Source organism: Corvus cornix, chromosome 5 (genome assembly GCF_000738735.6).
Source record: "Corvus cornix cornix isolate S_Up_H32 chromosome 5, ASM73873v5, whole genome shotgun sequence".
NCBI classification, from domain to species: Eukaryota; Metazoa; Chordata; class Aves; order Passeriformes; family Corvidae; genus Corvus; species Corvus cornix.
In genome coordinates, this window is record NC_046335.1 from 50240372 (window position 1) to 50266036 (window position 25665).

Here is a 25665-nt window from a genome sequence, read left to right on the forward strand (position 1 = left end):
TTAGTGTTCTGTGGTATCAAATGAGTTCGGAGAGTGTGAGGAATAGATGATCTTTTTTACTCGTAGTCAAGGTAAATGTAGCAGGTTCAGCAGGTAAGTTGGTCAGAGGTTAGTGATGAGTGGAGATGCCAGTGTATTGGGGTGATTTCAGAGCCATGATTTTTTTTTTTTTTAATTGGAATTGTATTTAGAAAGTGTCAGAAGCTTGTACAGTTTTAAAACTGCTTCATAGTGGAATGGGCCTTTTAGAATGTTCTTTCTCACCATAGGTATTTTTCCTTTTAGTTCATAAATTAGCCTGCAAGATAGTCGGTGGTAATATCAGACCAAGGTGGTGTTTGTTTGTTCTCTTTTAAAAAGATGATAAATGGATAACCAGTTTTAAAATATAATCGTGCTGATTAGGAATTTACGTGAGAGCTAATGTATTTTAATTGATACAAATTCTTCTTTAAAGCTCAAAATGTAGAATATTCTAATAAGGCTCAAATTTAAGCTGCTGAAGAAAAGTATTTTTGTTGCATTCTAAGAGTAAATGCTGTGCAGATGATAAGTTTATAATGATACATTTTGGATACTAACCAAAGCAATTCTAATTGGTGAAGTTACCCAGTTGCTCACTTGGTGCTAAACCAGGATTGTACTGTAATTGCACTTATGCTGTGGTCTTTTAATTTATTTTTTTATTTGATCCACTAGAGCTTTAGAATGATCACATTGTTTTACCTAATTCATTGCACAAGATCTCTTGCTTTTAGATCCGTCACTCATCATACCTAATGCCTCTTTTTTTTTTTTTAATTTGCTTGTTTTTAATTTGCAGAATTTTGTAGTTATTTTAAAATTTCTAACTGGACTACTCAATTTTTACCAGGCTTAATTGCATTTAGTACATGTGTGTCAATTGCTGGCATTAAAAAAACCTTTTAATATTCAGCTTTTCATTCCCACTGTTCTGTAGCACTAATTTGCAGCCAGTTATTTGTATTTACTTTCCCAGTAAATACGAGTGCACTGCTTGGAGACATTCATCTGTTTTGTCTTCTGTTTTGCAATCACAAATTTTTTAAAGACAGTGCATAATGTTTGGGAATTGTAGTACTGTAGTATCACTGTTACTTTCATACTTTAATTGGAAGAAATAAATCTGAGCTTCTTATGTTTTCTGACTCACATAACAAACACAAGTCAAAACATTTTCACTACACTCGTTATTAACATTTGTGGCAAACACTTTATTTATAAATTTGGGTGCCATCTTGGTCTTTTTCTTGCTGTAAAGAATTAAAATAGTGTTTTTCAGCCCTAGTAATGTTTTGTAGAGGTCCTCTCTTGTACCTATAGGGCTTGGATTTGCAAGAGCATGTTTGATAGCACAATTACTTACAGCATTACAATTATTTAGCAGCCAAAATGGCAAACAGTTAAATGTATAATTGAAGTGCTGCTCAGTGTGTAACATTTGCTTTAAACATACCTTGTATGTGTAATTCTAATTTTTAATTGGTCAGCTCTCAAGTGTAGTATGACATTTTAAGTATTGATCACAGTACATGAATTCATTTGTTATATACAATGCCTTTTTCATGTAAAAGTTGCAACATCAAAGCCAATAAAAGTACTGCTTCTTAAGAATGGTTTGATGTTTTTCTTACCTATATACAATAACAACTTGAAAATGATACTGTGTATTTAAAATATACTATATCAATCAGGCCTGGTTCGAATATGAGTAGAAGAATGAGTTTGGAGTACTCGTGTGAGAAAATGTTCTTTTCTCTTTTGAATTCTGTAACATATTAATTTTTGAGATGTAATTGCCTTTTACCTACTTAACTTTTTAATATACATGGAAGATACTTATCTTCTGAGTGAATTCTGAGAGCTTGTGCATGAATAGGTTTCAATTAGATTTAGTAATAGAAGTGGCATAATGAAGTCTAAGGACTTCATGTGGAGTTCAAACTTCATCCAAAACAAGCCAAAGATTTGTCCCAGAAATACTGGAGATGTTTTTAAGAAACATAAAAGTGGCACATTCTCCTATTGATTCCCTCAAAACCTTGAGGAGATAATTTTGTTGTTGTCGTTGTTTTTGTCTCTTCTTTTTCCTACTGGTTTTAATATCGTGTATGGTAAAGTTGCTCAGATCTACTGGATGGAATGACGCTACAACTGAACTTAATTTTTTTGAACAAAAAGGTATTGGTAGTGTCCTTAAGTGTGAGTTTATATGTAACTGTATTGTATGTATTTGTGAAGGGACTAGTGTGCAGTGATTTTGGGTACTCTACATTATGCAGCTTAGTTTAAATATGCTAAATTTAAATATCAATAAATATTTAATAGCTCTGATTTATATTGCTAAATATTTACCTTTTAAAGACCTTGTGAAAGACTTTTGCAGGTAGCTGGACTCTGCTTTCAGTAAAGTCTGAAGAGCTTAAAAGTTAATTAGTTTTTAATTCAAGACAAGTTAACACTAATACACAAAGTATTATCAGCTTTAAACAGTAGGTATTATTTTGTTATACATAAAATTTTCAAGCTGTGGTTCTCAACCAGCACTGTAAGTAGCCTTTCTGTGTAGTGATTCAGAACCACACAGCACTGCCTCTTTACAATGCCAAGGACTAATCTGTCAGTCTGTAGGCTCGCTGGTAGTGAGACCTGTGCTCCCAAAGATGTTTGTGTGTAGCTGGTTCCATGTTAATCAGCAAATGTGAAATTGGGATTAATAAATTTCTTAGAATCTAATTCTACTGAACATGTAAAATTAAGCAGTACTCTGAATTCCTCACAGCACAGCTAGAGATCAAAACGCCCACCCGTATGTACCAAGAAATGCAGTTGTATTTTCTTTCTCTTGCCAGTTTAGGGTTTGCCCTGCTGACTCTTTCAGCAGTGCAGCGTTTGCAGCAGTAGTAATATACATTGCTATATGGTGAATTTGGCAGTATTGCTGAATGCTGTTAATTGTTTTGTATCTATTACCAGTGGAAACGAGAGCAAGAATTTGATTTGCAGTTACTTGAGAGGGCAATTCGTGGAGAAGACAAGGATGAAAATGAATGGTTAAAAGTTCAGCCAGTAGCAGTGACAGAGACTGACCTGGAGCCTCAAGACTATGATTTAGATATCAGCAGAGAGGTAATGCTCACAATCTTTTGCCTCCTAATCTCTGTCCCAAAACATTAACCCTTCTAAGTTTTCGGCAGTGGATTCTCATCCTTTCTTTCAGAAGTTAGCTGGAAGTTTGAACTAAAAGGAGTCTTTTGGGTACTAAAAATTTGTGACCTGGCACCTTTGCAATGTTTGTGTTCGTATTGTGTTCTAGTGGAGAGAAGAAATTGAAATGTTGGCTCTACTCTTTGAAATATATAGCTCAGGCTTTATAAAGGAAAGAGCAATTAACTTAGGGAAGGTTCTATAAATTGGGAAAAAAAGATGAGAAGACAACACGAAGAGTATTTAAAAATGAGAAACAGGAATGAAGGAAAAGTTCCCCAGAGCTACCTTACTGCTCTTAATTTTGACTGGCAAAAGATGATAGAGAAGAGGAACCACTGCTGTATTTGGGCTTGAACAGAAAACATATTTCAGTCAGCTTTTGGAATGACCCGCTTGGTGTTCTGGGCACGAGGTCTTTTCTCAGCTCCAGTAACCGAGCAAATGTTGGTTTGAAATGCGATTGGGCCATCTGGTGGGAAGGAGAGAACACAGCAAGTGGAAAGGCTTCAGGGGGTACCTTGTGCTGTGTTAAATGCCGCGGGAGATGGCAAACCAGTACAACTATTAATGATAATTAGACTAGTAAGCACCTGTGCTCTTCTGAAAGCTGTTGGCAGAGTATCATTTTACAGAGAGAGATATTTGTAAAAGGTTTACTTTGTGAGTTGTTACCTGTTGAACTCTATGAATGAATGCATCTTTCAGTTAATCTTTGTATAATTTTTACAGAAAATACAGTGCTTCTGTAAACTTCAGAAGCAGAAGATAACTTTTGTTCTACTGCCTTTCCTTGTTGCACTCTGCTATTAATTTTTCTTTTCCAGAAGGCCTTCAGGGCTATGGGAATCGCTTTGTACTTCCTTTAAGCCTTGGATAGGAGACATTTTTGCTCATAGGCATTTCTGTCCTGCTTCAGAGTAACTGAAATAGGTCCGAAGCTCTGAGTGTAAAGCTTCTTTCTCAGTTAACCTGGTTAGAATCGTAGAATGGTTTGTGTTGGAAGGGACCTTAAAGATTTGTCTAATTCCAGCCTCCTGCCATGGGCAGGGCCACCTTCCACTGAACCAGAGCTCCATCCAACCTGGCCTTGTTCTTTTCCATTTCATGTGGCCATCCTCTTCACCTGGCAGGCACTTCTGTGTTTGAGGTACCTCTGTGCCTCAGAAGGGAGCATACTCAGTTGTACCTTTAAGGAAATCCATCTGCCGTTCACATGATTAATGGGTCTGTTATTCTGAAAGTGACTGGTTGAGCTAATTTAGATTAGATACAGTATGGAGATAGAGATACACATTTTAAAAAGTGTATATATGTCTGTATCTAAACCTCCATAGAGGAGTTGGATTCAAAAGTAGGGAAGTGTAGTGGAAAAATTAGGATTTTTCTGGAAGCACGGGCTTTGTGTTTCCTGAGAAGGAACTTGAGGCTGTGATTTTAATATAGTTAATTAATTAATATAGTTGTGTGTGTCAGTGTGTGCTCTTGGCCTTCGATTGCCTGTGAATTACTGAGCCTAAGCACCGGGGGTTAGGTCAGGCCACTTTACATAATCCATCGAATTAGCATGAGCCAAGGTCAGTGGTGAAAAATTTAGGATTATTTTCATTGAAAACTTTGAATTTTGAAAACTCATTGCCTCATGAGTGTTTTAACAAAATTCCAAGAAGAAGAAGAAAAAAAATTGTTCTCCTTTACTTATTTCCATTTATTCACACGTTCTCTATTTTTATTTTCAAAACCAGTCTGTTCTGTATAATAAGAATTGGTTCAAGGTCTGTAAACTTTGTTTTTGTTGGGTGGAGAGAAAATTTCCCACAAAATAGTGGATCCTAGCAAAAATTTGTTTCTGGCTTTCATGCAATCATGTTACAATTTTCAGTCTATTCAGAATTAGTTTATGCAATGTGTTGTTACAGTTGCACAGTGTAGTGTATTTCTCTCTGCCTTTTGTTTCCTTCTGCTGCTCACAGAAAATTATCCAGTCTCAGAAGAATGACCCTAGGTTAAAACTTGAGGTGATACTTCCTTTCAGTTGTAGGAAGTTCTGGCTGGCATGACACAAATATAATGACATGAATATCTCGGGTTGTCCAGTCAACCACTCTTAGTGGTTGCTTCTTTCTACTGTAAGAACTTGAGGCAGTGTCCTACTTTAGGCTCTAAGCCTGAGCTGAAGAAATGTTTTCTGTTGATTCTGATTGCTTCTGTAATCCCTTTTAATATTTGTTCAGTCTATCTTCTGAAGTAAAAAGGATCAGAGGGAAAAAACACCGTTGAAAGGGCATCAGCTAGAAATTCAGAAGGAGTGTTTAGCATCAGGTGCATGTACTGACTGTGGAAATCCATGCTTTATTCTTTTCACTGTGTTCTCCCATTGAGGAGGATTTATCTCAATTTCTTTCAAGTCTTTGTTATTGAAAACTCGATACTTGCTTTCTTTCTACAGTTGTCAAAGCCTGAGAAGGTTGTAATTCCAGAACGTTATGTTGAGCTGGAGCCAGAAGAGCCCCTTTCTACAGAAGAGCTGGCAGCAAGGCAGCGGAAAGCAGAAAAGATAAAGAATATTCTTACTAAATCAAGGTTAGGTTTTAGGTTTTTTTCCAAATCTTATACAGGGGCTCATGTTAAACATCGAGAACTAACATAATACAACAATCTTAATTTCTGTTACCTGAATGTACCATGTAGCTTTGAGAAAACGCGCTCAGAATTTATGTAGTATATTTAGAGCTGCTTTTCAAAACAAGGTCAAGAGATAATGATGAATTTTGTGTATTTTCTTGTTCAGAGAATCCTAAAGTAGTAGTGAGTCCTTACCAACCAACTTGTAGATGAGAATGAGGAGGAAGGAAAGGAAAGGCATGAATCTGACCAAAAGCAGAAGAAAAGTCAGCATGAGAGCAAGTTTCTGTTGTCTCCAGAGAGCGGAGTTGTGAAACAACACTTTTGGCTACTTACAGCTAATACAGAGTCAGCTGAACATTCAGTTTCAAGAATTTGATTTGTCAAGGATCTGTCCTCTCTTTGGAAGGGGTACAGCCTGAGGGACCACCAGGTTATTTCCTTTTCCTTTGAGCACTAGAAAGGAATTTTACTAACAACTTCAAATAAATAGCACGTTTGTAGTGCTTTTATTTAAACAGCATATTTCCAACAAAGGACTTTCAGATGTTCTTAAGGCTATGCAGAAATTTTGACTGCATGTGAGGTGGCTGTGCCATTTTTCCATGTGCTGTAGGCATTTGCATACAACATCAACCCTATTTAAAGAAGGACAATAAAACAGGGAGCTTGATAGATGAGATCTGAAAACTGCAGTCTGAATCCAAGCTTGTTCTTATCTGCATGGTGGATTCTTTATGTTTGCAAATGTTAATGTTGTTTTTCACTTTCCCCCCAGTATGCACAATCTGCAGCCTACTGTTGCCCAGGACAAACACAACTCGATTGATTTAGATTCACAGCTGCAGGAGCAGGAGCGCATCATTACCATTTCATACGCTCTGGCTTCTGAAGCCTCTCAGAGGAGCAAGGAGGTAGCAGGTAATGCTGAGTTATTTACCAAATAACAGCTATTTCTTACCAGCTTCTCAAGTTGTGTGGGGTTGTTGCTGAATTCCTGGCATAAGAGAAAGTTTTAGTCAATTCATATTCAAAATAGTGAAGAGTGCATGTAGGTAACAAATGGAGAGGGGCTAACGATTTACATTGAGTATTTGGCCTCCAGTGGACAGGATAAAGGGGGCAAAATAGTATGGTCAATAAATTCAGAACTTGGAAACTTGCTCTAATAGTGCTAAAAAAATTAACATTTTGATTCTCTATAATTATATTAAATCAAATATTTCTGTATTCATTTTTAAAAGTAAATTGATCTGTGACTTCAAAAAAATCAAGAAAAGAGGATTTTAAATTTTTTAAGAGAAAGATTCCCTGGTCCAATGATTGAGATTAGGCTACAATCATTTGCAGCTTGAGCTGTCTGACAACAGGCTGAAAAAGACCTTGTAAAATGGGGATTGGCATGTTTCTGTCTGGTGACCAGGGTGAGAGGTCAGAGCAAGACAGCTGTGCATGAATTCTGCTTGATGCCTGGAAATTAATAGATCCTTTTCAATATGTTGCTAAAAGTGATAATTTCACTCTTGATTGCTTTATAGTTGAAATAAGTAAGAAATGTCAAGAGATTTGTATCACACACTAATCCATGCAGCAGTGATTCCCCCAAGTATCTGACTGGCCATTTATAACTGGCACCATTCACTGTTCCAGTGGAGAACAGAAATAATGGAAACTTCAACTATGATGGAGAAAAAATATGCACATTTCTCATCTGAAGTTGTCAGTTTAAACTTATGGCTCTTGCCACAGCAGCCCTTAAGACCTTCCCATTAAAGACAGATTATTCCAATATTGGAGCGCGTAACGCGCATCTGCAGTAACAGAGCGTTGATTGAATGTGGCTGTACACTCAGGGATGCAGTGCCAGCTAAACCTGAGGGGAATGGCATTTTGAGGGGATGGAATACATTCTCAAGATAGGAATCTTGAGACTTCAGAGAGTTTCTGTGGGTAATTTAACTGACTGGCAGGAATAAAGTGATTCGCTGAGGAGGCCAGGCATTATAAAGCTAAACCAAACAAACAGAAGAACAGAATTGTAAGATCAGGGGGGAATTCCAGGAGTAACCTTGTGGACCTTCAGGCCATCAGTGTATCAAAAGGGCTTTTTCACAGGCGTTTTGATCCCAGTTCCAGTGACCAGAACCTTGTAACAGGTACTCAAATCCTTTGGTTATAGAATAGGAATGTCTTTCATGATGTGTGAGCGAGTGCAGCATTTTGCCACTCAATTTCTAGCTTCTGCTGGGAAAAGGTCACACATCTGGGCTAAGGTCAGCCCAGATGAACACAGCCAGTACTTGAAATTACTCCTCTGTGTCAGTACAACAAGAGCAGAGCACCTGCCCTGCTCAAAGGTCTTCATGGGGCCAGTTAAGTTACTTCTGGGTGTGCCTGAACTTGTAGCAACGGTACAGTACTGAAATAGGTTTGATTTTTTTAAATATTGTGTAGTGAATGTAGTACACATTTCATTACTATAGGTTTTTTTATTTATATATTTTAATTTTTTATGTTGTAATTATCTCAAAAGTGTGACCCATCACATTTTAGGTATATGTAACCACAAAAATATTCTTTATTCTTCTATTTTCCTCAAAGAGGGAATTAAAGTGTGTATTAGGACTGAAATGTTTAAGTGTTGCTTCAGAAAATTTGCAGTCAGTTGCAAGATAAGTTTTAGTTTGATTTTCCTTGTGAGGCACAGCAGCTGCCTCTTTTGTCTTTCAGTTAAAGAAACCCTAACACAGTAGCCAAAGACTAAGGTTTTTAAGGAATCCCAAACCTTTATGTTTGTGCACAGCTTTTGTTGCCACACTTGTACCTCAAAAACTCACTTCTTGAAATATGTCTTGCTTTGAGTTCAATTATTTCTTACTTCTTTAAAAGCAAAGGCCTTTATAGCATTAAAAAAAAAAAAAAACAAACAACCAAAAAAAAGCCAAAAATAAGAGTAGTTTGGTTTTAATAGAAAATCTACAAACCAGAAAAGAGTTCAAGTTTTTTAGGTATGGCCTAAATTCTGATGATCTAAGGTGATTAAAAAGAAAAGCATTTGACACTTTGCACAGCTAATTGGACATTCTCATGTAGTCTCATATAACAGATTCCTTCACATTCTTATTTTTGTAGTTTGATTTTCGAAGTGTGGGTTATCATTTGCTCCTTGTTGATAAAGCAGACCGTATCTGAAAATCCCAAATTAATTATCTAGATTTTTTTTACAAAGATTTGTTTATGGAAAAGACTGTGAAGCTTAACTTTGCCCATTATTCAGGGCAACCAATTATGTTAGGATATTATGCTAATCTAAATCTTTTAAGATGAATTGTACATCTATCTAATAGTGCCACTTTAGAGTTTCCTGTGTTCCTAATAAGAAATCAGCCTTTTGAGTAGAAATCATGCCAAGAATCTGGAAGATTAAAGTCAAATACAAGAGTATTAAGAAGTCATTTCCTACATTGTATGCTTTGGCCCTCGTAAATATAAAAGCAGAATTTTAGATTGAGTTCTAATTTCTTCAATTTTATGATTATTGTCTTCTAATACTATACTATTACTCTGGTTTATAAACAAGGATACTTTTAATCATTGTATTCTTTATCCTGTACTTTCAAGCTGAGATATATGAAAATGTATTTACTGTATCATGCATGGCACTAAGCAAAATGTTATACACATATGTAATTTTTTAAACATTATTTTTCTATATATTTTTTTTGTTTCTGCTTACTGGCATATAACAAAGGAAATGTTGAAAACCTGTACAGCCTCAGTGAGTCTTGAAATCAGTTTAGCAAATCTAGGTGCTGGTCCAGAGCTTCAGCTTTAAAAGCAGCGCTGATGAGAGTGTATCAGTGTTGTGTGCTTTCATAATGTTCCAGTAAAACTTCATCTTGAGATACGTTGTCCATATTCTCATCCAAATAGGAATCTTTATTTGTTTAATTTATGCAAAGTGTAGACAAAAGCAGCAGGTAGAAATGTTGTTGTTTACATTGTGTTTCATGTGACTAAAATAGTGTAGCACCTCATTCATTGCTAATCAGGTTTCCTATTCATGTGGTAGAAAATTAAGGTCGCTCCGTTTATGATGTGAATGTTTGATTGTGCAGCCTAATTCCTGTGTGTGATCCCTTCTAGCTCAGCAGTTGACCTATCCACCCAAAGCACCCTCACCTTCTGTACCACAGCCACCTCACTCCCCCCTAAGCAATGGATTTCACTACACATTTGTTTAAACACCTTCCAAGTAAGAACTAACTGCTCTCAGCATGCCTGATTTGCCATCGTGCCTGTGCTGTGGCTTGCTAAATTTTAACTTCTTTACTAAACCAAAATTACATCCAAATGAAAGCATGCAGCTACTTTTTCAGAAACCTTTCATTCTGGTAAATATTGCTTCTAATGAGCTAACACGTGGGCTGATGGAGTCTTCAGAGAAGTGCTGTCTCTCTGCAGGTGAGGTGCTTCCTCACTCCTACTGTGGTGAAGGGAGGAGACATCTGCGCTCTGGGTAACAGGGGGCCAGGTTTTCAGCAGCCTCTGTACTCTGGTGGCTGCACAGGGCATATAAAGAGAGAATCCAAAGTACACCTTGTACAAGCAGGGGTTTCCTTTGTGGGCTGGTATCCTACACAGGAGCTGGCATCGGAGTCTTAGCTGAGCTGAAGATTTGGCCCTTTGTAACTAATTCTGCAATGTTATGTTTGACTTCGATCATGCCTTTCATTGGATTATGTTAGCAGAAGGTTGGTTGCTGTCTCTGGTTAAGTTATTTTGCCACTTCAGGTATTAAAATTGTGATAATTTTGTTGTCCTTACAAAAAAAATCTGGATTTGTATCTCAATAGGATTTGCAGAGTTTTCCCTGTTTGAAACAGGAAAAGGTGTAAATATTGTATGCAACTGCTAAGTGCCCCTAGTTAAGACACTTGCTATGCATCCATATTTTGGTTTGATATTATTCTCATTTTCTGATTTCCTTTGGCTTAATTTTATTGCCTGAAGTTGAACAAGAAGATAAAGCAGAGTTGAAGTAGTAAAGAGGGTTGCGTGGGTAACTCAAGCAATTGTCCAGTGCCAGAGACTCGAGCAGGTGGCCAGGGCTGACCTTCAGAGGTCCCTTCCTACCCCAACCATTCTGTGATTCCAGACTGACTTAAAAACATGTCTAGCACATGTCTGTACAAATATATACACATAGATATACACTTACAGATATATATTGATACAAACTTACATTTTCTTCAGATGAAGAAAGTAGTTTTGAAAACCAGCACCATGCAGGGGACACCAGAGCTTGAGCATCAGTGGCATCATGAGATAATTGTTCGCTTAATGTGTCTGTATGAATTGTTCCTTCTGTGAAACTGTAAAAGGCTTAGAAAAAAGGTTTCCAGCAATTGCTTACTGCTTGGCTTTGGTTGACTTCCTTCAATATTTAACCATGTTTGTTTTCCTTCACACCAGCCAAAGCAGTAAGTGAACACTGACGTAAGACTCGAGGCAAATTCCACCTTGTGACCCCTCATGGAAGACAGAGGAGATTCTTTTCCAGTTTTCTGTGGAGATACTCATTGGCTGATGACACCTTCTTCTGGAAAGACATTCAGAGAACAATAGGGGGATTTTCTATGAAAATGAAGAGAACTGCAAATCATTTTTTATTTACTTCAGTTTAGTTCACACTTTTTATACGAATAAACGGCACTTTTAATAAACTCTGTAAAATACTGACAATGTATTTTTAGAACAATGTATTTTAGTTTTTTTTTTAAATCAAGGGCGGAATTCATTTTAAAAGACACTTCTTGCATAGATACTAAACGATGCTGTTACTTCCCCCCCCAGGCTCAGAGGCACATTGTAAAGTTTTGTGAAAAAACCCCCTCAAATTTGAACAAACCTAGAAGCACAGTCATACAGTATGGATAGAGCTAATGCAGCTGACAGGTTTGGTGAAGGGGTGTTTTGGATTGAATATTTTTATAATCACCCACCCTTTTGCCCATTAAATAATCCATTGCAAGAACTGTTAGCTTGAATTTCTAAGTATTAGTAACCACTGTATAGCAGAAACTTCCCAAGAAAGCCATAATGAAAGCCAGTTTTAACTCCCATTTCCTTTTTTTGATCCCAGATGATTAACTTGCTGGTATCAATCCACGGTTTGTTAGGTTGCCCTTGACAGTAGCGCTGCCCCGTCTGTAACAAACAGCTAACAAATTTTATTTTTTTTTGAAAGTTGAGATGTGAAAGAAGATGATTTTTAATTAAAATATGTGAAGTAAGCAATAAAAAATTATAGTGTGTCATTTGGCTAGTAAATATGTATTTTTCTTCTGATTTTTTTTTTCAATAGACATTACAAAATGACATATTGACTAGTATTTATCCTGGAAACAGCAAAACGAATGGAATGTGGCACCTGCTAATTTTGTAGGTATGTTCACCTGGTGCTGATCTTTGCCAAACTTTGGAATTCTGTGCTGTACTTATGCATAGGGCAAAGGGTGAGGTAGTTACAACAAAGAGAAAATAAGATTAAATGAATTGCTGCAACTATACTTGAAAAATCCCTGTGTATGCATCGAATGCAAGACATGGAAAAACTTCCCAATGTTATGTAATTAGTAGCTGAGTTCAGCTCTGGATGAGAAATAACTGAGAAATACTTCTGCAGTATTTTGTGAAACCACTAACTTGTTTATTCCTTATATTCAAGTAGTAGCTAAAACCCCCTTGGAATTGATCTTTGTGTTTCAGACTTTAAGACAAATCATATTATATTAACACTATACTCAGAAATATTCTTAAAAGTATATATTTAGCTAATGCAATCTATTTTACCTCAATACTGCCAGTATCAACTTCAAAACCTTTTGCCAAAATAATGATTTATTTTTGCCTTTATAAAAAAGTTTTGAAAGCATAAATGAATATTTTGCAAGAAAACATTAATTTAAATAAAATGTAACAGTTTGGAAAATGGTATATGTACAGATTAAAATATTAACATAACTGTCTCCTCTTGCCTCTGTCTTGTCTGCTCTCTTATCGGTGTCCAGGTAGTTGGAAATCCAGGGTCATTTGTGCTTTTATCACATTTTGCGCTTCTTTGTTTCAAATCCCATTGAAGTTCTCCAGTTTTGCATTTATTTCACTGGGGTTTGAATCAGGCTCTCTCTATTCTATGCCAATTCTACCTTTGAAGAATTACAATAATAATAATTATTATTATTGTTGGTTTTTGTTGTTGGGGTTTTTTTTCTTTTGTTTTTAGAAATGTTTTCTAAGCATTTGATGAAATCTGTCTTTGTTCTTGAGTAGCAAGAGTGGGGTGTTGGCCAAGGGGAAGGTGGTGGGCACTGGCAAAGCTGCAGCTCACTGGCAGTGTTTGACTTTGCAGCAGTTCCCTCAAAAGACACCAGGTTGATGGAGAAGAGTGGAAATGTTGAAGTCTTCTGAAAATCAATGTCTCAAGCAAAATGGGAAGCAACAACTAAAAGTATTTCTGTGGTTTAGTGTTGACTGTGTGAATTCGAGGGCGAATGTTTGAGACTGAGTCCTTGGCCTTTGATTGTGAGTGGCAGAAATTCAGAGCTGAGCTGCTTAAGATGTGCTTGTCCTGTTTTTGTGGGGCACAACAAAGCAATGAAGGGAAAGAAGTACAGGCAGTGCTGCTCTGCAGGTTGGGGGAGATGTTCATTCTCTTTCCTTTGATCGCACACACAAAATCTGCTCATTCATGCTTGCGTGGAAGAGAAGGATTTTGCCCTAAGCAGATACATCATTAACGTTTGCAACAAAACCAGTCTTGATCTAAAGATTTTGGTCATGTCTGTAGTTAATCCCATATTTGGGGAAAAAATTGTAAGATAATTTTTCTTCCAAAATTTTTGTTTAATATGTGAAATGCTGTTCTTAGTGACCATCTCTTGTAAGGATGGGTGTAGTTTTTAAATAGTAATGGCTAGTTTTCCTATGGATAGAGTGTTTGGTTTGGGTCAATTTCCTTTTCCACTTCTGTTTCTTTTAATCAACATGCTCTTTTCTAGGTGTTACAGGATACTTCCTAGTATTAAAACTAGAAAAAAAAAAAAGTTTACTAGCAGATCGATATAATTTTGGTCAGAAAGTGGCCTTTTTTTCGCCTCTGCCTATTAAACAGTGAAGTCTTTGGGACTAATTGAACTCACTTATTAGAAAGCATTATCAGTTCTTTTGATTGTGCTGGTTTTTAATTAGTGTTTTGTAATGTTATACCAAGCAAAAATTTTGCAGGCTGACTTCTCTTCCCATAAACAGCTGTTTTCAATTTCTTCAGCCAAAGTTACTAAAATTTTACTGGCCAGCTGCATTTATAAAAGTACAGCCTGATACTTGTAAGTAGCACCTCTTTGACCTTTTTGGACTTGTACAACAGCTCCCACCCTTGTTTTTCACTATCATTTTGAGTTGGTGTGCATTGCTGGGCTGCAAGGAATCCTGCTGAGCTACAGCACTGTTTGTCTTTGTACATCTGTATTAAGCTGTTTGTTTTAAAGGACTGGACAGGTAAGCAGTACTTAAGAGACATCCAGACTGTTTTGGAACACTTGGGAGGAAAAAACCACCACCAACGACCAAATGCCCCCCACAAACAAAAAGAAATCCACCAAAAGTAGATAGGTTTCTCAGGAAACTACTAAGAGATTTTCTTCTGGAGAGTATCTTATGTGTGGAAGGAAAAGCTACTGAAGGATGTTACTAAACTTGTGTGCTGCTATTTTGAAAAACTCTTGAAGCCCAGCATGGTGGTCCTGGGCACCCCACAGCCTTTGGAGGGAAGGGTTGGTGGTGTGAGAAAGCAGAGCACTCCTGAGCCTTTGTGGTACTTTCCACCATTATTTTTCTCTCTGCACCATTTACTCCTCTGACTTCCAGCTCTTCAAATATATCTATATATATTTTATATCAGCATCTGTTCCCCTCTATGAAACCACCTATTTCCCAGGTGTCTTAGCAATTAACTTCTGGATGTTCTATGAAAGAAAGACCAGATTTACTTGGTGTTAAAACTTAGAAGATACAGAAGGCAGGATGTGATGTTACCCCTCTGATTTATGTCTGTCTGGGTATTTTAAAGTGTTTGCTTGTGCTGTGTGTGTGTCTGTGTGCCCATGTACTGCGTGGTTATAAAAAGAACAAAGCTGTGCGCAAGAAAAACATGAAAAAGTTGCTGTATTTTCCACACCTGGTAAAGATTCCCATTGGTTATTTGGCTGTATTCAAAAGGCTAAGATTTTTATTGCTCTACTAGCAAAAGCAACCTTTCTTCGTAGTGGCGCAGTACAAAGAAAGAGCACAAAAAATCTCCACATCACAGTGCCTGAAATTCTGTTTGAACAACTGTATTGATTGGCTCTGACCCCTTTACATTTTTTTTCCCCCATTATTTGAAAAGGTGCATCTAACTGCAGCTGAATTGAACCAACCACGATGAACTTTCCATGAAAACTTCTTGAGATATTTCTTTAGTTCAAAGCTCTGGAATTTTAAAGAGCATTTTTAATACAAGTCTGTTGAGATATTCTGTGCAACAACCACACTTGGAATCTTAAACTACAGGTAAATGTAGGAGGGAGGTAAAATGATAAAGGGTGCCATGAAATTGCTCGGAGATGGTGGAATAACTTCAAGTGCTAATTATAAAGTAAATAAACCCAGAAAGTATTGCATATGTATAAAAAGTAAGTGCATATAGAAAGTATATCCACATTTAGGTACTGTTGACTTGTTATTTACTTGTCAGTGCTCCTGGTTGCCTTACAGAGAGTGGAAAACAGCCTCCAAAGAAAACACTAACAATTAGCATTTTTGGAGCTGCTGTTGTTGAAATTGTGTTACCAGATGTAAACTTGAAGGACAGTGATGTTTTCTTGAACCCTCTCACCAGGAGCTGTAGCATAAGGAAGCACTAAAGGAAGGAAGAGGTTAAGAAAACAAAGGTGAGTAGTGAGATTGTAGGAAATAATGGCAGAGATGTATCTGCAAGATGTAAATAAGAGGCTGAAGGTGAGGATGGAGAACGGCCTGGTGGTGGGAAGTGAGAGGTAGTAAAAAGACACAAAGAGCTGAAATATGTGGACTTGGACAGCAGCAAAATGCTTCAATGAAAGGACTTGGCCTAAATTGTAGTGGGGAAGGTAAGAAGAAGGAATAGCTGGCAAATGAGAATGTTTTGTGTCCTGGTACAAAAAATACCTTGTGAAAGAGTTGAACAAGGGGGTGGGATGTTGATGGTGCCAGTGGATGAAGGAGAAACACTGATGACTTCAGGGTGGTGCTTTGGTAGCAGGACAATTGTCTTTTCTATTGCCAGTTGCTGTGCTCTGTTCCTAAATGGCATCTAAAGTTCTTTTCAGTCTTCCCTTTTTATTTTTCTCTGCTGGATCCTCCTATGGCCACCAAAAATGGTACTGAGTTTGGATAGATAATAGCACAAACTGTAATTGTGAGCTCCTTCTGCACGTGCACATCAAAATTAACTCAACTTGGTTTAAATCATCACCTGTTTCTTTAATGCTGTGCAAAAACTAAGGAAACTTATCTCCCATCATGATGCTGTACACCTCTTGTACTAAGATATTTTTCTCAGGAAAAGTGCAGAGGTGACAGGCTTAAAAGCAAACAAAACCAACTTCTGCTCTGTAGTTGAGGGTACTTTGACACATGTCCCTTCTCTTAATCCCCTGACAGCTTCCAAGAGATTGATGCAAAGAATCATGCCAGGCTTTGATTATGAGATATTGCACTGCCACTTATTCTCTTTGTCTCCTGCAGTTTACAGAGGCAGCTTCAGTGCATAATTTAATCCCTGTACTGGGGACTGTAGCAAATCCATGGAGATTTCTACCAACCGTCCTCTCTGGCATCAGAACATGTGCACGTCGTCTTTGATGTGAATTCCCCAACCAGAGCCTTAGAGGGACCCATAGCTTTGAAGCTGGCCTATAAATTGTGCTTTCAGGAATCAAGTTGTCAGCCTCCTCTTCAGGAAGAAAGGGAGAGTAAACTGCAAAGCAGTTGCAAGAAACTACAGGGCAACTTACAGTTCTGGTTTCCTTGGCCTCAGAGAATTCCTGTGGGATGTTGAGAATCCCTTTTTACCTGCCTTAGAAGCACCCTCTTTGGTGACTGCCAGACCTGTGGGCACTGGGGCTGTGATGGAGCTCACCTTGAGGGGTTCCAGGGCAAATGGAAGGGGAACAGGCACAGCAGTGCATTTGACCTTGTTCAGGTGTTTTCAGTCTTCTAAAGCCAAGTGCTGAGAATGCACCTATGTAAGGTAAATTTTCAGTGTGGTTTAGAAACAGATGAAAACTTACCAGATGTGATGGTTGTTCTGTGACAACCAGCTGTGGTCTAACTTCAGTCATTCTTTCCTGAGGTGTAGGAGAACAGGCAGACTTCAGCCTTTCTATTGAGATGGAAATTAACTGGTCTTTGAGTTGAGGAATTTCAGTGGGCAAGTCTTGTTTAATAGACAAATACAGTTCCCTGCTGTTCTCTCTGGCTGCTCCTTCCATACCAACCTGAAAAAGCAAAGGACTGACTGGAGTCAACCAAGACACTGACTTTGATTTTTCCTGTGCTCCCTGTCTCCAATGAGCTGAAACCATCCTGCTCCTATCCATGCCACTACTGCTGATACTGTTATATCAAATGTTGCTAAAACTGACTCCTGAATTGAAACATTCAAAGCACAAACTACACTGAGTTATATCAGCCTTTCGTGGTATATGTGCAGAAGCTTCTTATGCTGCTTCATAGCTCAGTCTGCAAGTTCTTAGTATGTTTATAAATGTTCAACAGAAACAGACAAGACTGTGTAGAACGCTTCCTATTTTGAGCAGGTGAGTCGTAGGTCAGCATCACAGCTGTTACCCCAAACCTCATCAGATGTTCACAATATTTGGTGTCCTACTTTTGGGGAGTGGAAGTTCTGTAGATTTTTTTTCTGGTCAGAGCTGTATCTAGAATAGTTTAATTTCAGGTTGGGGTTTTTGTTTTTTTCTTTTAATCTTTGTGTGCTCTATTTATAACTGAAACTGATGGCCGAATCAAGGAGGCAAGAGGCTGAGTGGAAGAGCCCCTCATTGTGTCTGTCAGCAGACCCATGCTGGGCTGGCCAGCTGGATCTACTTTTCCTGGGTCTTTCCAGATCCCAGCATGAATCTCTGAGTGGCTGCACACTGGTGGGAAAGCTCAGAGAGCAGCAGTCTTGGGACAGAGAAGGCAGAGGTGAGTGGCAGCCACAGCTGAAAGATTTTAACAATGAAATGCTGGTTCCAGTGTCGCTGGAGTGTCTAACTAGGAAAACCTGGAAGGGGTCTATTAGGAAAGTAATCAGTTGATCGCTTAGGGAGGCATCTCACTCTTTCCTAGGGATACAGCCTCTTTCCTAAGTTGTGGTGAGGTTTTCTCTCTTCACAATGCACAAGCAACTTACATTCTTTCTCTGAGTATTAGAAGCTTGCAATATTGGGAAAACCAAAAAATCTACACAAATCAAGTACAAATGACTGACCATTAGTGGCTGCTGTAACTTTGTTCTTAAAATTGAATGAGCGGAAAAACTTGTAGTAAATGCAGGTGTAGTAAAACAGAGTAATCAAAATCTACACTCAGTTTTTATTTACAATATTACTTTTATTTTTTCCATACTTATTCCAAGTCCTCCCCCAATAGCTAATGCTGCAATGTTTACATTCAATAAACTAGGCAATGATAGTACAAACTGCTGCTTTCCTTCAGCCGACTGGCTTGGAAATGTTGTCTGCACATCAGGAATTGTACACAGGGAGTCTCCACGAGCATCCCGAGTGTTCCCTGGAACGCTGCTGTGGCGGTACTAGAGGTACAGGTCAAGGTCCTGTTTTCCCAGCCAGGAGAGGCAGGTGATCTGTCTGATGTACTAAGAGGAAACAAAGTCTAAAAAGCTCTGATATTTTACTCATTTCTTGAATGCAATGAATCTGCAGAGGAATGGATGTGTTTAATTCTTGCTGGAAGGAGGTGCTGAACTCCTGGCTTTCTAAGCATATCAACTTGAGAGGTACAGCCTTGTGCTAATTGACTCAGACCTCCAAGGGATGCATGTACAGGGAGAAAAGGAAGAAGGGCTCGCATATTTAACTCTTTATTCTATATTTTAAAAAAGCTAAAATGATTTGTATATCCTTTTCATTATCAAAGTATACTTTCTCTTTCAAAGTAAACTGGTTTCTTTGGGAGGTGTTATTTTTAATAACAGCGCAGTGCTATAGCCAGGAAACAGTAATTCAAAAAATCCCTCTTTTCTACTGAAAGGTAGAAACAACTACAGTTCCTCCCCCTCGTTAGAAAGCCAAAGCAATTAGAGCCTTCTGTTGTATTATGCTTTTCTAAAACATCTTCTCTATGCAACTGCTGAAGGACTTCAGATGGATACGGTGATTAATGCTGCCACAAAAGTGAGCAGTTTCTCCTCTCAGCCCTGCCAACACTAGCATCTATAGACAAAATCATTGTTTAAAGCTCTAGTACATCACAGAATAATGCTGATATTGGTATTTTACAACTAATGCAACATCACGTAATTCACATGTAATCTTAATAGTTAAAAATTCAAGACTGGGGTACTAACTGAATAAACCACTAACATGGAGCTTCCTTATCTGGCATGGAATAACAGAAGAAATAGTTCAGATAACATTGTAAAGACTGGGCAGGAACAAAACAAATTTATTTCTCCATCCAGGATTTTATACACTTTACAAAAACCAGTAATATCACTGCGCCCATAAAAATGTTATCCATGGCAACAGAAAGCAAATACTACTTTTTGTCATCTAAGAGGGTCTTCTTAAAATCAAAATACAAAGATTTGTGCTGTAGCAGTCCTCCACTTTGCACTGTAACAATAAGGCTTACTGTACTTTAAATACGAAGCTGTTACATCTGCAGTTATGAACCACTGGCTTTCACAAACATCATTTTATAGTTGCTTTTTGCTTCTTTTTTGTTTTCTGGAACTTCAGCTTCATCATGTTTTTCAGCAGCTTGTAGCTCCTCTGCAGACTCCTCTTGCTCCGAATCAGAGCCACTTTCAGAATCCTCTGAACTCTCATCAGAGGAGTGTCCAGCTGCCTCGTCTTCTTGTTCATCTTCCTGAAACTGTAAGTTCAGATTATGAGAGAGATAAAACATTATTTCCTGGCAACTCCTCTGGAGCCTTTAATGTTTCCCAGTGAGAATGTTTCATGTAATGGCTCCTTTCATTTTGGTACTAAAATGGGCCACGTTGTTAAACAGAGGCCTGTAAGACATGAATTATTAGACAGAAAGCAACTGCCCTGAAGTGGTTAACCATGCCAGCTGTGACATCTATGGATTCATCAGCCCTGGTTCATTTAGTTACAGCAGAAATCCTAAAGACACTGTTCCATGAGTCCGAAGTTCCAGATCCCATCCGTTCAGTAATGCAAATACTGACACTGGAATATTTGTCGCAGAGTGTGACACAATGGAACTAAAGGCTAGACCATCAAGAATTCACATTTGTGATTGACCTTTGACAGGAAGCTTAGCAAACTGCAGCACGAGGAATGCTTAAGTTATCCAATGATACTGCTAACAACAATGCAGATGCTTATCCTGCCTACTTATGTATTCCTCAGCAACACTCTGATTTAATATATTTGTCACTCTGTGCCCTAATCAGTCTTGACCACTCTGGAGCATTAAGTACATCTTATCACTTCTCAGAACAATGACAAGCATCACTCATTTATGAGCATCTAAATGGCCACCGCAGTATATACATGAACATCAGTCAAGTGCCTGCAATCAGTTTGTCCTTTAACCCAAACCATGGAAATCTGCTTGGATTTTTAAACCCAGTACCACCTTGTCTTAGTGAAGTGAAAGCCAAGTCATTATGCAAATGAAGTCAGTACCTCACTGAACCCAAGCCCGCAGTGGCGCCGGTTCCGCCCTGACATTGTGCTGTCCATGCTCTGCTGGTACTGAGACTCCAACTCCTCGTTCATTTTCTTGTCTTCTTCCCCTGCATTGTCCAGGGTACTTTGGTTATGGTTCATTCAAATTAACAAAGACACCAAATTACAGGAAGTCACATTTTCAAAGTCAAGAAGTTTACATGTAACCATTCTAAACTAGGATTGAGTATTACTGCATACAAACCATCAGGCTTTAAAGCAACAGTATCGAGTGTGCAAGCAGGACGGCTTTGATACAAAGAGGGCTGGGAAGTTCGTAAGACCTGATGCATTCCAGAGTTGCACTATGCAGTGTTATGTTCTACTGAACGAGGTAAATGGAATCAGTGTGAGTTCTCTGTGCTTCCAGCCAGTACTGCAGCATGCCCCAGCAAGGAGAAACTTTGTGACCTTCACTACATAACATGGGATTACTGTGATTAAATCATCCCTCAGATATAGCATCACGCCTCGGGACAATACCACCACTCTTGTTTATGGAGCTGTATCTGAAACTGTTTCATGCAGTTACTACAGCCCTGCATTTTTCCATCCTTAGGAATTAGCAGAAAAACTAATATTCATGAGCTACTTCTACAGGCCCTTTATTTACTTGTTTGAGTAAGTGAATAAACAATCACATTCACTGGGGGAAAACGTGGTCTAAAATAGTTAAGGATCCTATGTACTTGGAAAAGGTAAGAATTTCTAATTCTCCCCAGGAGGCCTACAACACTAGTTTTTAATTTGTATCTCTGTGAAGCTGAAAGGTTGTATTGCAAATCTATATTTCCTCATTTGGAAGTTAGAGCTGTATGCTACTGTAAAAGGACAGTAACTGTATGTTGGACAAAAGAAATCTTAAAACCCCATCATTTTAACTTTTTCCTATTAACAAACCAGTACTGATTCTTTATGACTCCAAGGAGAAGCATCACTTCCTTTCTAGGAAATTCAGGTATGAAGGAGTGACTCATACAATAACAGCAGCAGCACCTGGAACCAATCCTCAGCCTTATTTTGGTCCATAGATAGTTTTTCATCACGTGAAAAATGATTGGTGGAGCATATCAGAGAAAGCTTTCTGGAATATGAAGGGAAGGTTTCTAGAATGGTGACAGTTGCTATTCCACAAGGCTTTACCAAAGCTTCTCTCAGGCAGTGCAGTCCAACCCAGCTTAGTGCCAAGTACTTTGACTTCCTAAGCAAGCACGATAAAGAGTTACCATAGTTCTATGTGACATCCAATTATTGCTGATTGCCAAGATGACCTTGCAGATCTTTTCAGCTTTTACCTCATTGCCTTAGGGCAGAGATCTTTCTATTCAATAGGTAACCAGGTCAGGGAGAAATCAACCCCTGTTCTTTTCCATGTACAATTTAGTTTGGATATCCTGGCATATACTGATAGGTGCCAACAGCAATACAACTTATTTTGATAGCAAAATAAGACTGAGGACCTACAGGCCCTGATTTCCAGGGCTTTTGTACACAAGTGTACCTGACCATAAGGTACTTTGCTGAACCTGGACTTTAAAAGGCAAGTGCGAGCAGTCAGAGAAACCATTTGTCAGTAACCCAACAGAAATAAGGAACTTCTACAACTCCACAGCCTGACCCATCTTCAGCTGCAGCCACGAAACCTGAAATCCCTCCCTGCCATATCTACCAAGATCAGAGTACTGGAATGTTCCTAAATTAGGGTTCGATTTCCAACTTTGTATCAGCTGTTGGATAAACTGACCTGTCCTGAAGTGAGAGGTTGATCTGTGGTCTCCGATAACAAGGCGGCCAGTATGTTCTTTCTAAAAGAAAAGGCAGTTTGTTTTGGAGCTTTAGGGTGCACTGACAGCTCTGCCAACATCCTGAACATCTTGAATGTAAAAGCTCTGCTGTCAAACCCTGCCACCCAACTGCAGGACTCTAAGTTTTACTAGCTAACAGCTGCTGCCTCTAGGTGCACTTTTCATCTTTCTTTTGCTGAATTTTCTGAAAAAGAAACCACAACAACTACACACTCTTTGCTCTTCCCAGACCCCAGAGATGGTTCTATTTCATTCTGTTTCTTGCCACTGATATGAAAATTATACTACATGATGCTGGACAGATGTGTGTTCAGGTTCTGATCATCTACCCTTTCTCTGACACTCTGCAACAGTGCATCTTATGATGATCCCACTTTCAGACTGGTCACAGTGTCAGGTAAGACCTTCACAATGCTGATTAATTTATTGGCTCAGTAGTTGCTCATTAGCAAATGTGTCCCAATAGGCAAGAACTGGCATTACACAGCAAGCAGCATTAAGTACCCAAGCAGACATTAAGATTAGTGGTAGTGAGATGCTTTAATGGGACACTGTATCCCTATCCTCTAAGAAGTCCTAACTTTCACCTCTTTAATACAGTTAGCTATTTTAGCTTACAAAATTACTGTATTCAAGCAAAATACGTTAGTACAAGTAAAAATATTTTTTGATGGTAAGTAAAACTGCAATACTAAAGCAACATTTTATACGTGAAAAAAGCATTATTACATTTAACCAGTTTTGCAGCATTTTTTGCAGCAAACGTAATAGAAATTTAGTTTTAGCGCATTTTTTCTTTAAAAATATTTCCTAGATTGATTAAATCAATCAGCTAGCACTCTTTTAAAGTTTTTTTTTTTTTCCCCAGTGAAAGATAAATTTACAGACCTAGTACGTAGGTTTGTTATTTTGTAACAAGGACTCTCTCCGAAGCGTCAAGTAATTTTACGAGCTGGCCTGAAAGCATTTAAGGCGTGGGGTGGGGATGAAGCTGCGGCGCAGGGACTCGACAACTTCCGAGCCACGTTTTGTGTTACACGGCTGCTGACACAACAGCGGTGGAACCCAAACCCTTCTGGAAGCAGAGCCCCAAAGCCCAGCAGCTCTAAATTGTTCTCGCTTCCCCCAGCGCGCCCTGCGGCCCACAGAACCCCGCTGAAAGCACCCCGGTCCCTGTGCCGCGCCGGGCGGGGGCCACGGGCAGCGGAGCGGCCTCACCTTCGCGGCGCCCATCAGCCGCAGGAACTTCTGCTTCCGCTCCTCGTTGCCGAGGTCCGCCGCCTCCCAGCTGCTGGAGCCCTGCGGGAGCACACGCTCACTGCGCCCGCCCGCCCCGAGCGGCCCCTCCGCCCCGCCGCAGCCCGTCCGGGCGGCCGCGGCCTGCCCGCGTCCCGCCGGGGGCTCCGCCGCCGAGCCGCGGCCCTGCCGCCGTCCCCCGCGCCGCCAACCCCCTCCCGCCGCGCCGCCGCCCCGCGCCCGGTTACATCGGGGGAGGCCGCTCGCTTGAGGCCGTGGTGGCTCTGGGACTCCCGGGCTGAGCTCATGGCCGCGGCTGGGTGACCAGGCCGCGCTGCCGCCTTCCTGCCGGAGCCGCTCCTTCGGGGGCGGGCGCGGGGCGCGCCGGGATCAGTAGTTCTGGGCGGGCGGCGGCGGCGCGGAGCGGGCGGGCGGGGACTGCGCGCCCCAGAGGCCTCCGCGGCGCCGAGGCCGCGACGGGCGGGATGGGCCGGGCTCCGCCTCGGGGCGGGCGGCGGCGCTGCCGGGAGACGGATGCGCGGCCCTTCCCTTTGCTCCTGGTGCTCGGGAGCGGGGGTGGCGGTGTGGAGACGCTGGCCGCTGCTCGGCTCGCTTCAGGGCCCGCCGGTCCTGCTCCTTCGTGTGCCCCGAGTGGAGCCCTGTGTGCGGAGCTCCAGGTGTTCCCATTAACGCCGCAGTGCCTCTGGCCGTTTGCCTCCACTGTTGTTCCCGCCCGTCCCATCACCCCCACAAGTGTACAAAGCACAGATTCATCCACTGCTCCCAAATTTGTTAATGCGTATAAATATCTCAAAGGCGCCTGCCAAGAGGGTGGTGCCAGATTCTTCACAGTGGTGCAGGACGAGGAGCAATGGCCATAAACAAGAAGATCCCTCTCAACGTGAGCAAGAACTTCCTTACACTGTGGGTGGCAGAGCACTGGAGCAGGCTGCCCAGAGTGTCTCCCTCTCTGGAGACATTTGAAACAAACGATTGCAATTTTTTTTTTAATTTTTTTTTTTTTTTTTTTTGTGTGTGTGTCAAAGAGCTAAAGTTAGTGTCTTAATTAGATCCTTTTTTTTGAGCAGTTTGCAGTCTGTATGTGCATGTTGTCCATGTGCATAAATGCAGTCACTTCAGCCACAGACTTTTCATCTAATTACCCATAAATTACATAAGCTTATTCCCTCCAATCTTTTATGCTTTGTACAAGGCAGTGTAGGTGGCCAGAATATGTCCCAAATTTTCAGTTCTTCTCAATAATATGCTCAAATCTGAAATTTTAACTTTCAGTGAGTTTTTGTACGGCAGTTAAGCTCTTGAGTCACTTTGATGCTTTTCTCTGAGCCTTCTTATTCTGCTGTGACCCACTGCTCTTTTGTAGGATTGAAATACAGCGAAAGAAGAGTTGATAAACATTCTGGAAGATGGAGCAAAAAAGCTCAGCAGATCTAATAACGTAGAGATGTCTTGGGTAGGTAGATCAGAATTAAAGATTTCCTTAGAGGTCAGTATTAGGAGCAGCACTGTTTGTCGGTGACACGGACAGTGGGATCCAGGGCACCCTCAGTAAGTTTGCTGACAACTCCAAGCTGTGTGGTGTGGTGACACCACGCTGAATGGGACTTGGAACTACCTGGTCTACAGAAAGGTGTCTCTGCCCATGGCAGGGGGCTGGAACGAGATGGTCTTTAAGGTCCATTCCAACGCAAACTGTGGTGTGATATGATAAATGGTATGGA

General features: G+C 39.9%; 2 protein-coding genes across 4 annotated transcripts in view; one reads left to right on the forward strand and one right to left on the reverse strand.

Moving 5' to 3' along the window:
• PLEKHA7 (pleckstrin homology domain containing A7) overlaps positions 1 to 12884 on the forward strand; it is a 152725-nt gene extending 139841 nt beyond the window's left edge. For 2 of the 3 annotated variants that reach the window (XM_039552477.1, XM_039552479.1), the window contains 5 exons: positions 2998 to 3150; positions 5678 to 5811; positions 6632 to 6774; positions 10000 to 10108; positions 11329 to 12884. In XM_039552477.1, coding sequence (XP_039408411.1) covers positions 2998 to 3150; positions 5678 to 5811; positions 6632 to 6774; positions 10000 to 10097 — 528 coding nt within the window. In that variant the 3' untranslated portion in view covers positions 10098 to 10108; positions 11329 to 12884. The remainder of the gene's footprint in view (positions 1 to 2997; positions 3151 to 5677; positions 5812 to 6631; positions 6775 to 9999; positions 10109 to 11328) is intronic. The other variant, XM_039552478.1, reaches the window with a different exon arrangement.
• Positions 12885 to 18531: 5647 nt separating this feature from the next.
• Positions 18532 to 24306, reverse strand: C5H11orf58 (chromosome 5 C11orf58 homolog). The gene is made up of 5 exons (XM_039552927.1): positions 24172 to 24306; positions 23906 to 23986; positions 22627 to 22687; positions 20841 to 20950; positions 18532 to 20058 (listed from the first exon to the last, which is right to left on the reverse strand). The coding sequence occupies exons 1-5, from the start codon at positions 24229 to 24231 to the stop codon at positions 19849 to 19851; spliced, it is 522 nt and encodes a 173-aa protein (XP_039408861.1). The 5' UTR covers positions 24232 to 24306; the 3' UTR covers positions 18532 to 19848.
• Positions 24307 to 25665: the final 1359 nt, after the last annotated feature.

Coding starts and splice junctions, on each gene's coding strand:
- C5H11orf58 (XM_039552927.1), bottom strand. CDS start 24,231: ATGAGCTCAGCCCGGGAGTCCCAGAGCCACCACGGCCTCAAGCGAGCG. Junction 23,987..24,171: donor AGCGAGCGGCCTCCCCCGAT/GTAACCGGGCGC, acceptor GTGCTCCCGCAG/GGCTCCAGCAGCTGGGAGGC. Junction 20,059..20,840: donor GCGGGCTTGGGTTCAGTGAG/GTACTGACTTCA, acceptor CTGAACTTACAG/TTTCAGGAAGATGAACAAGA.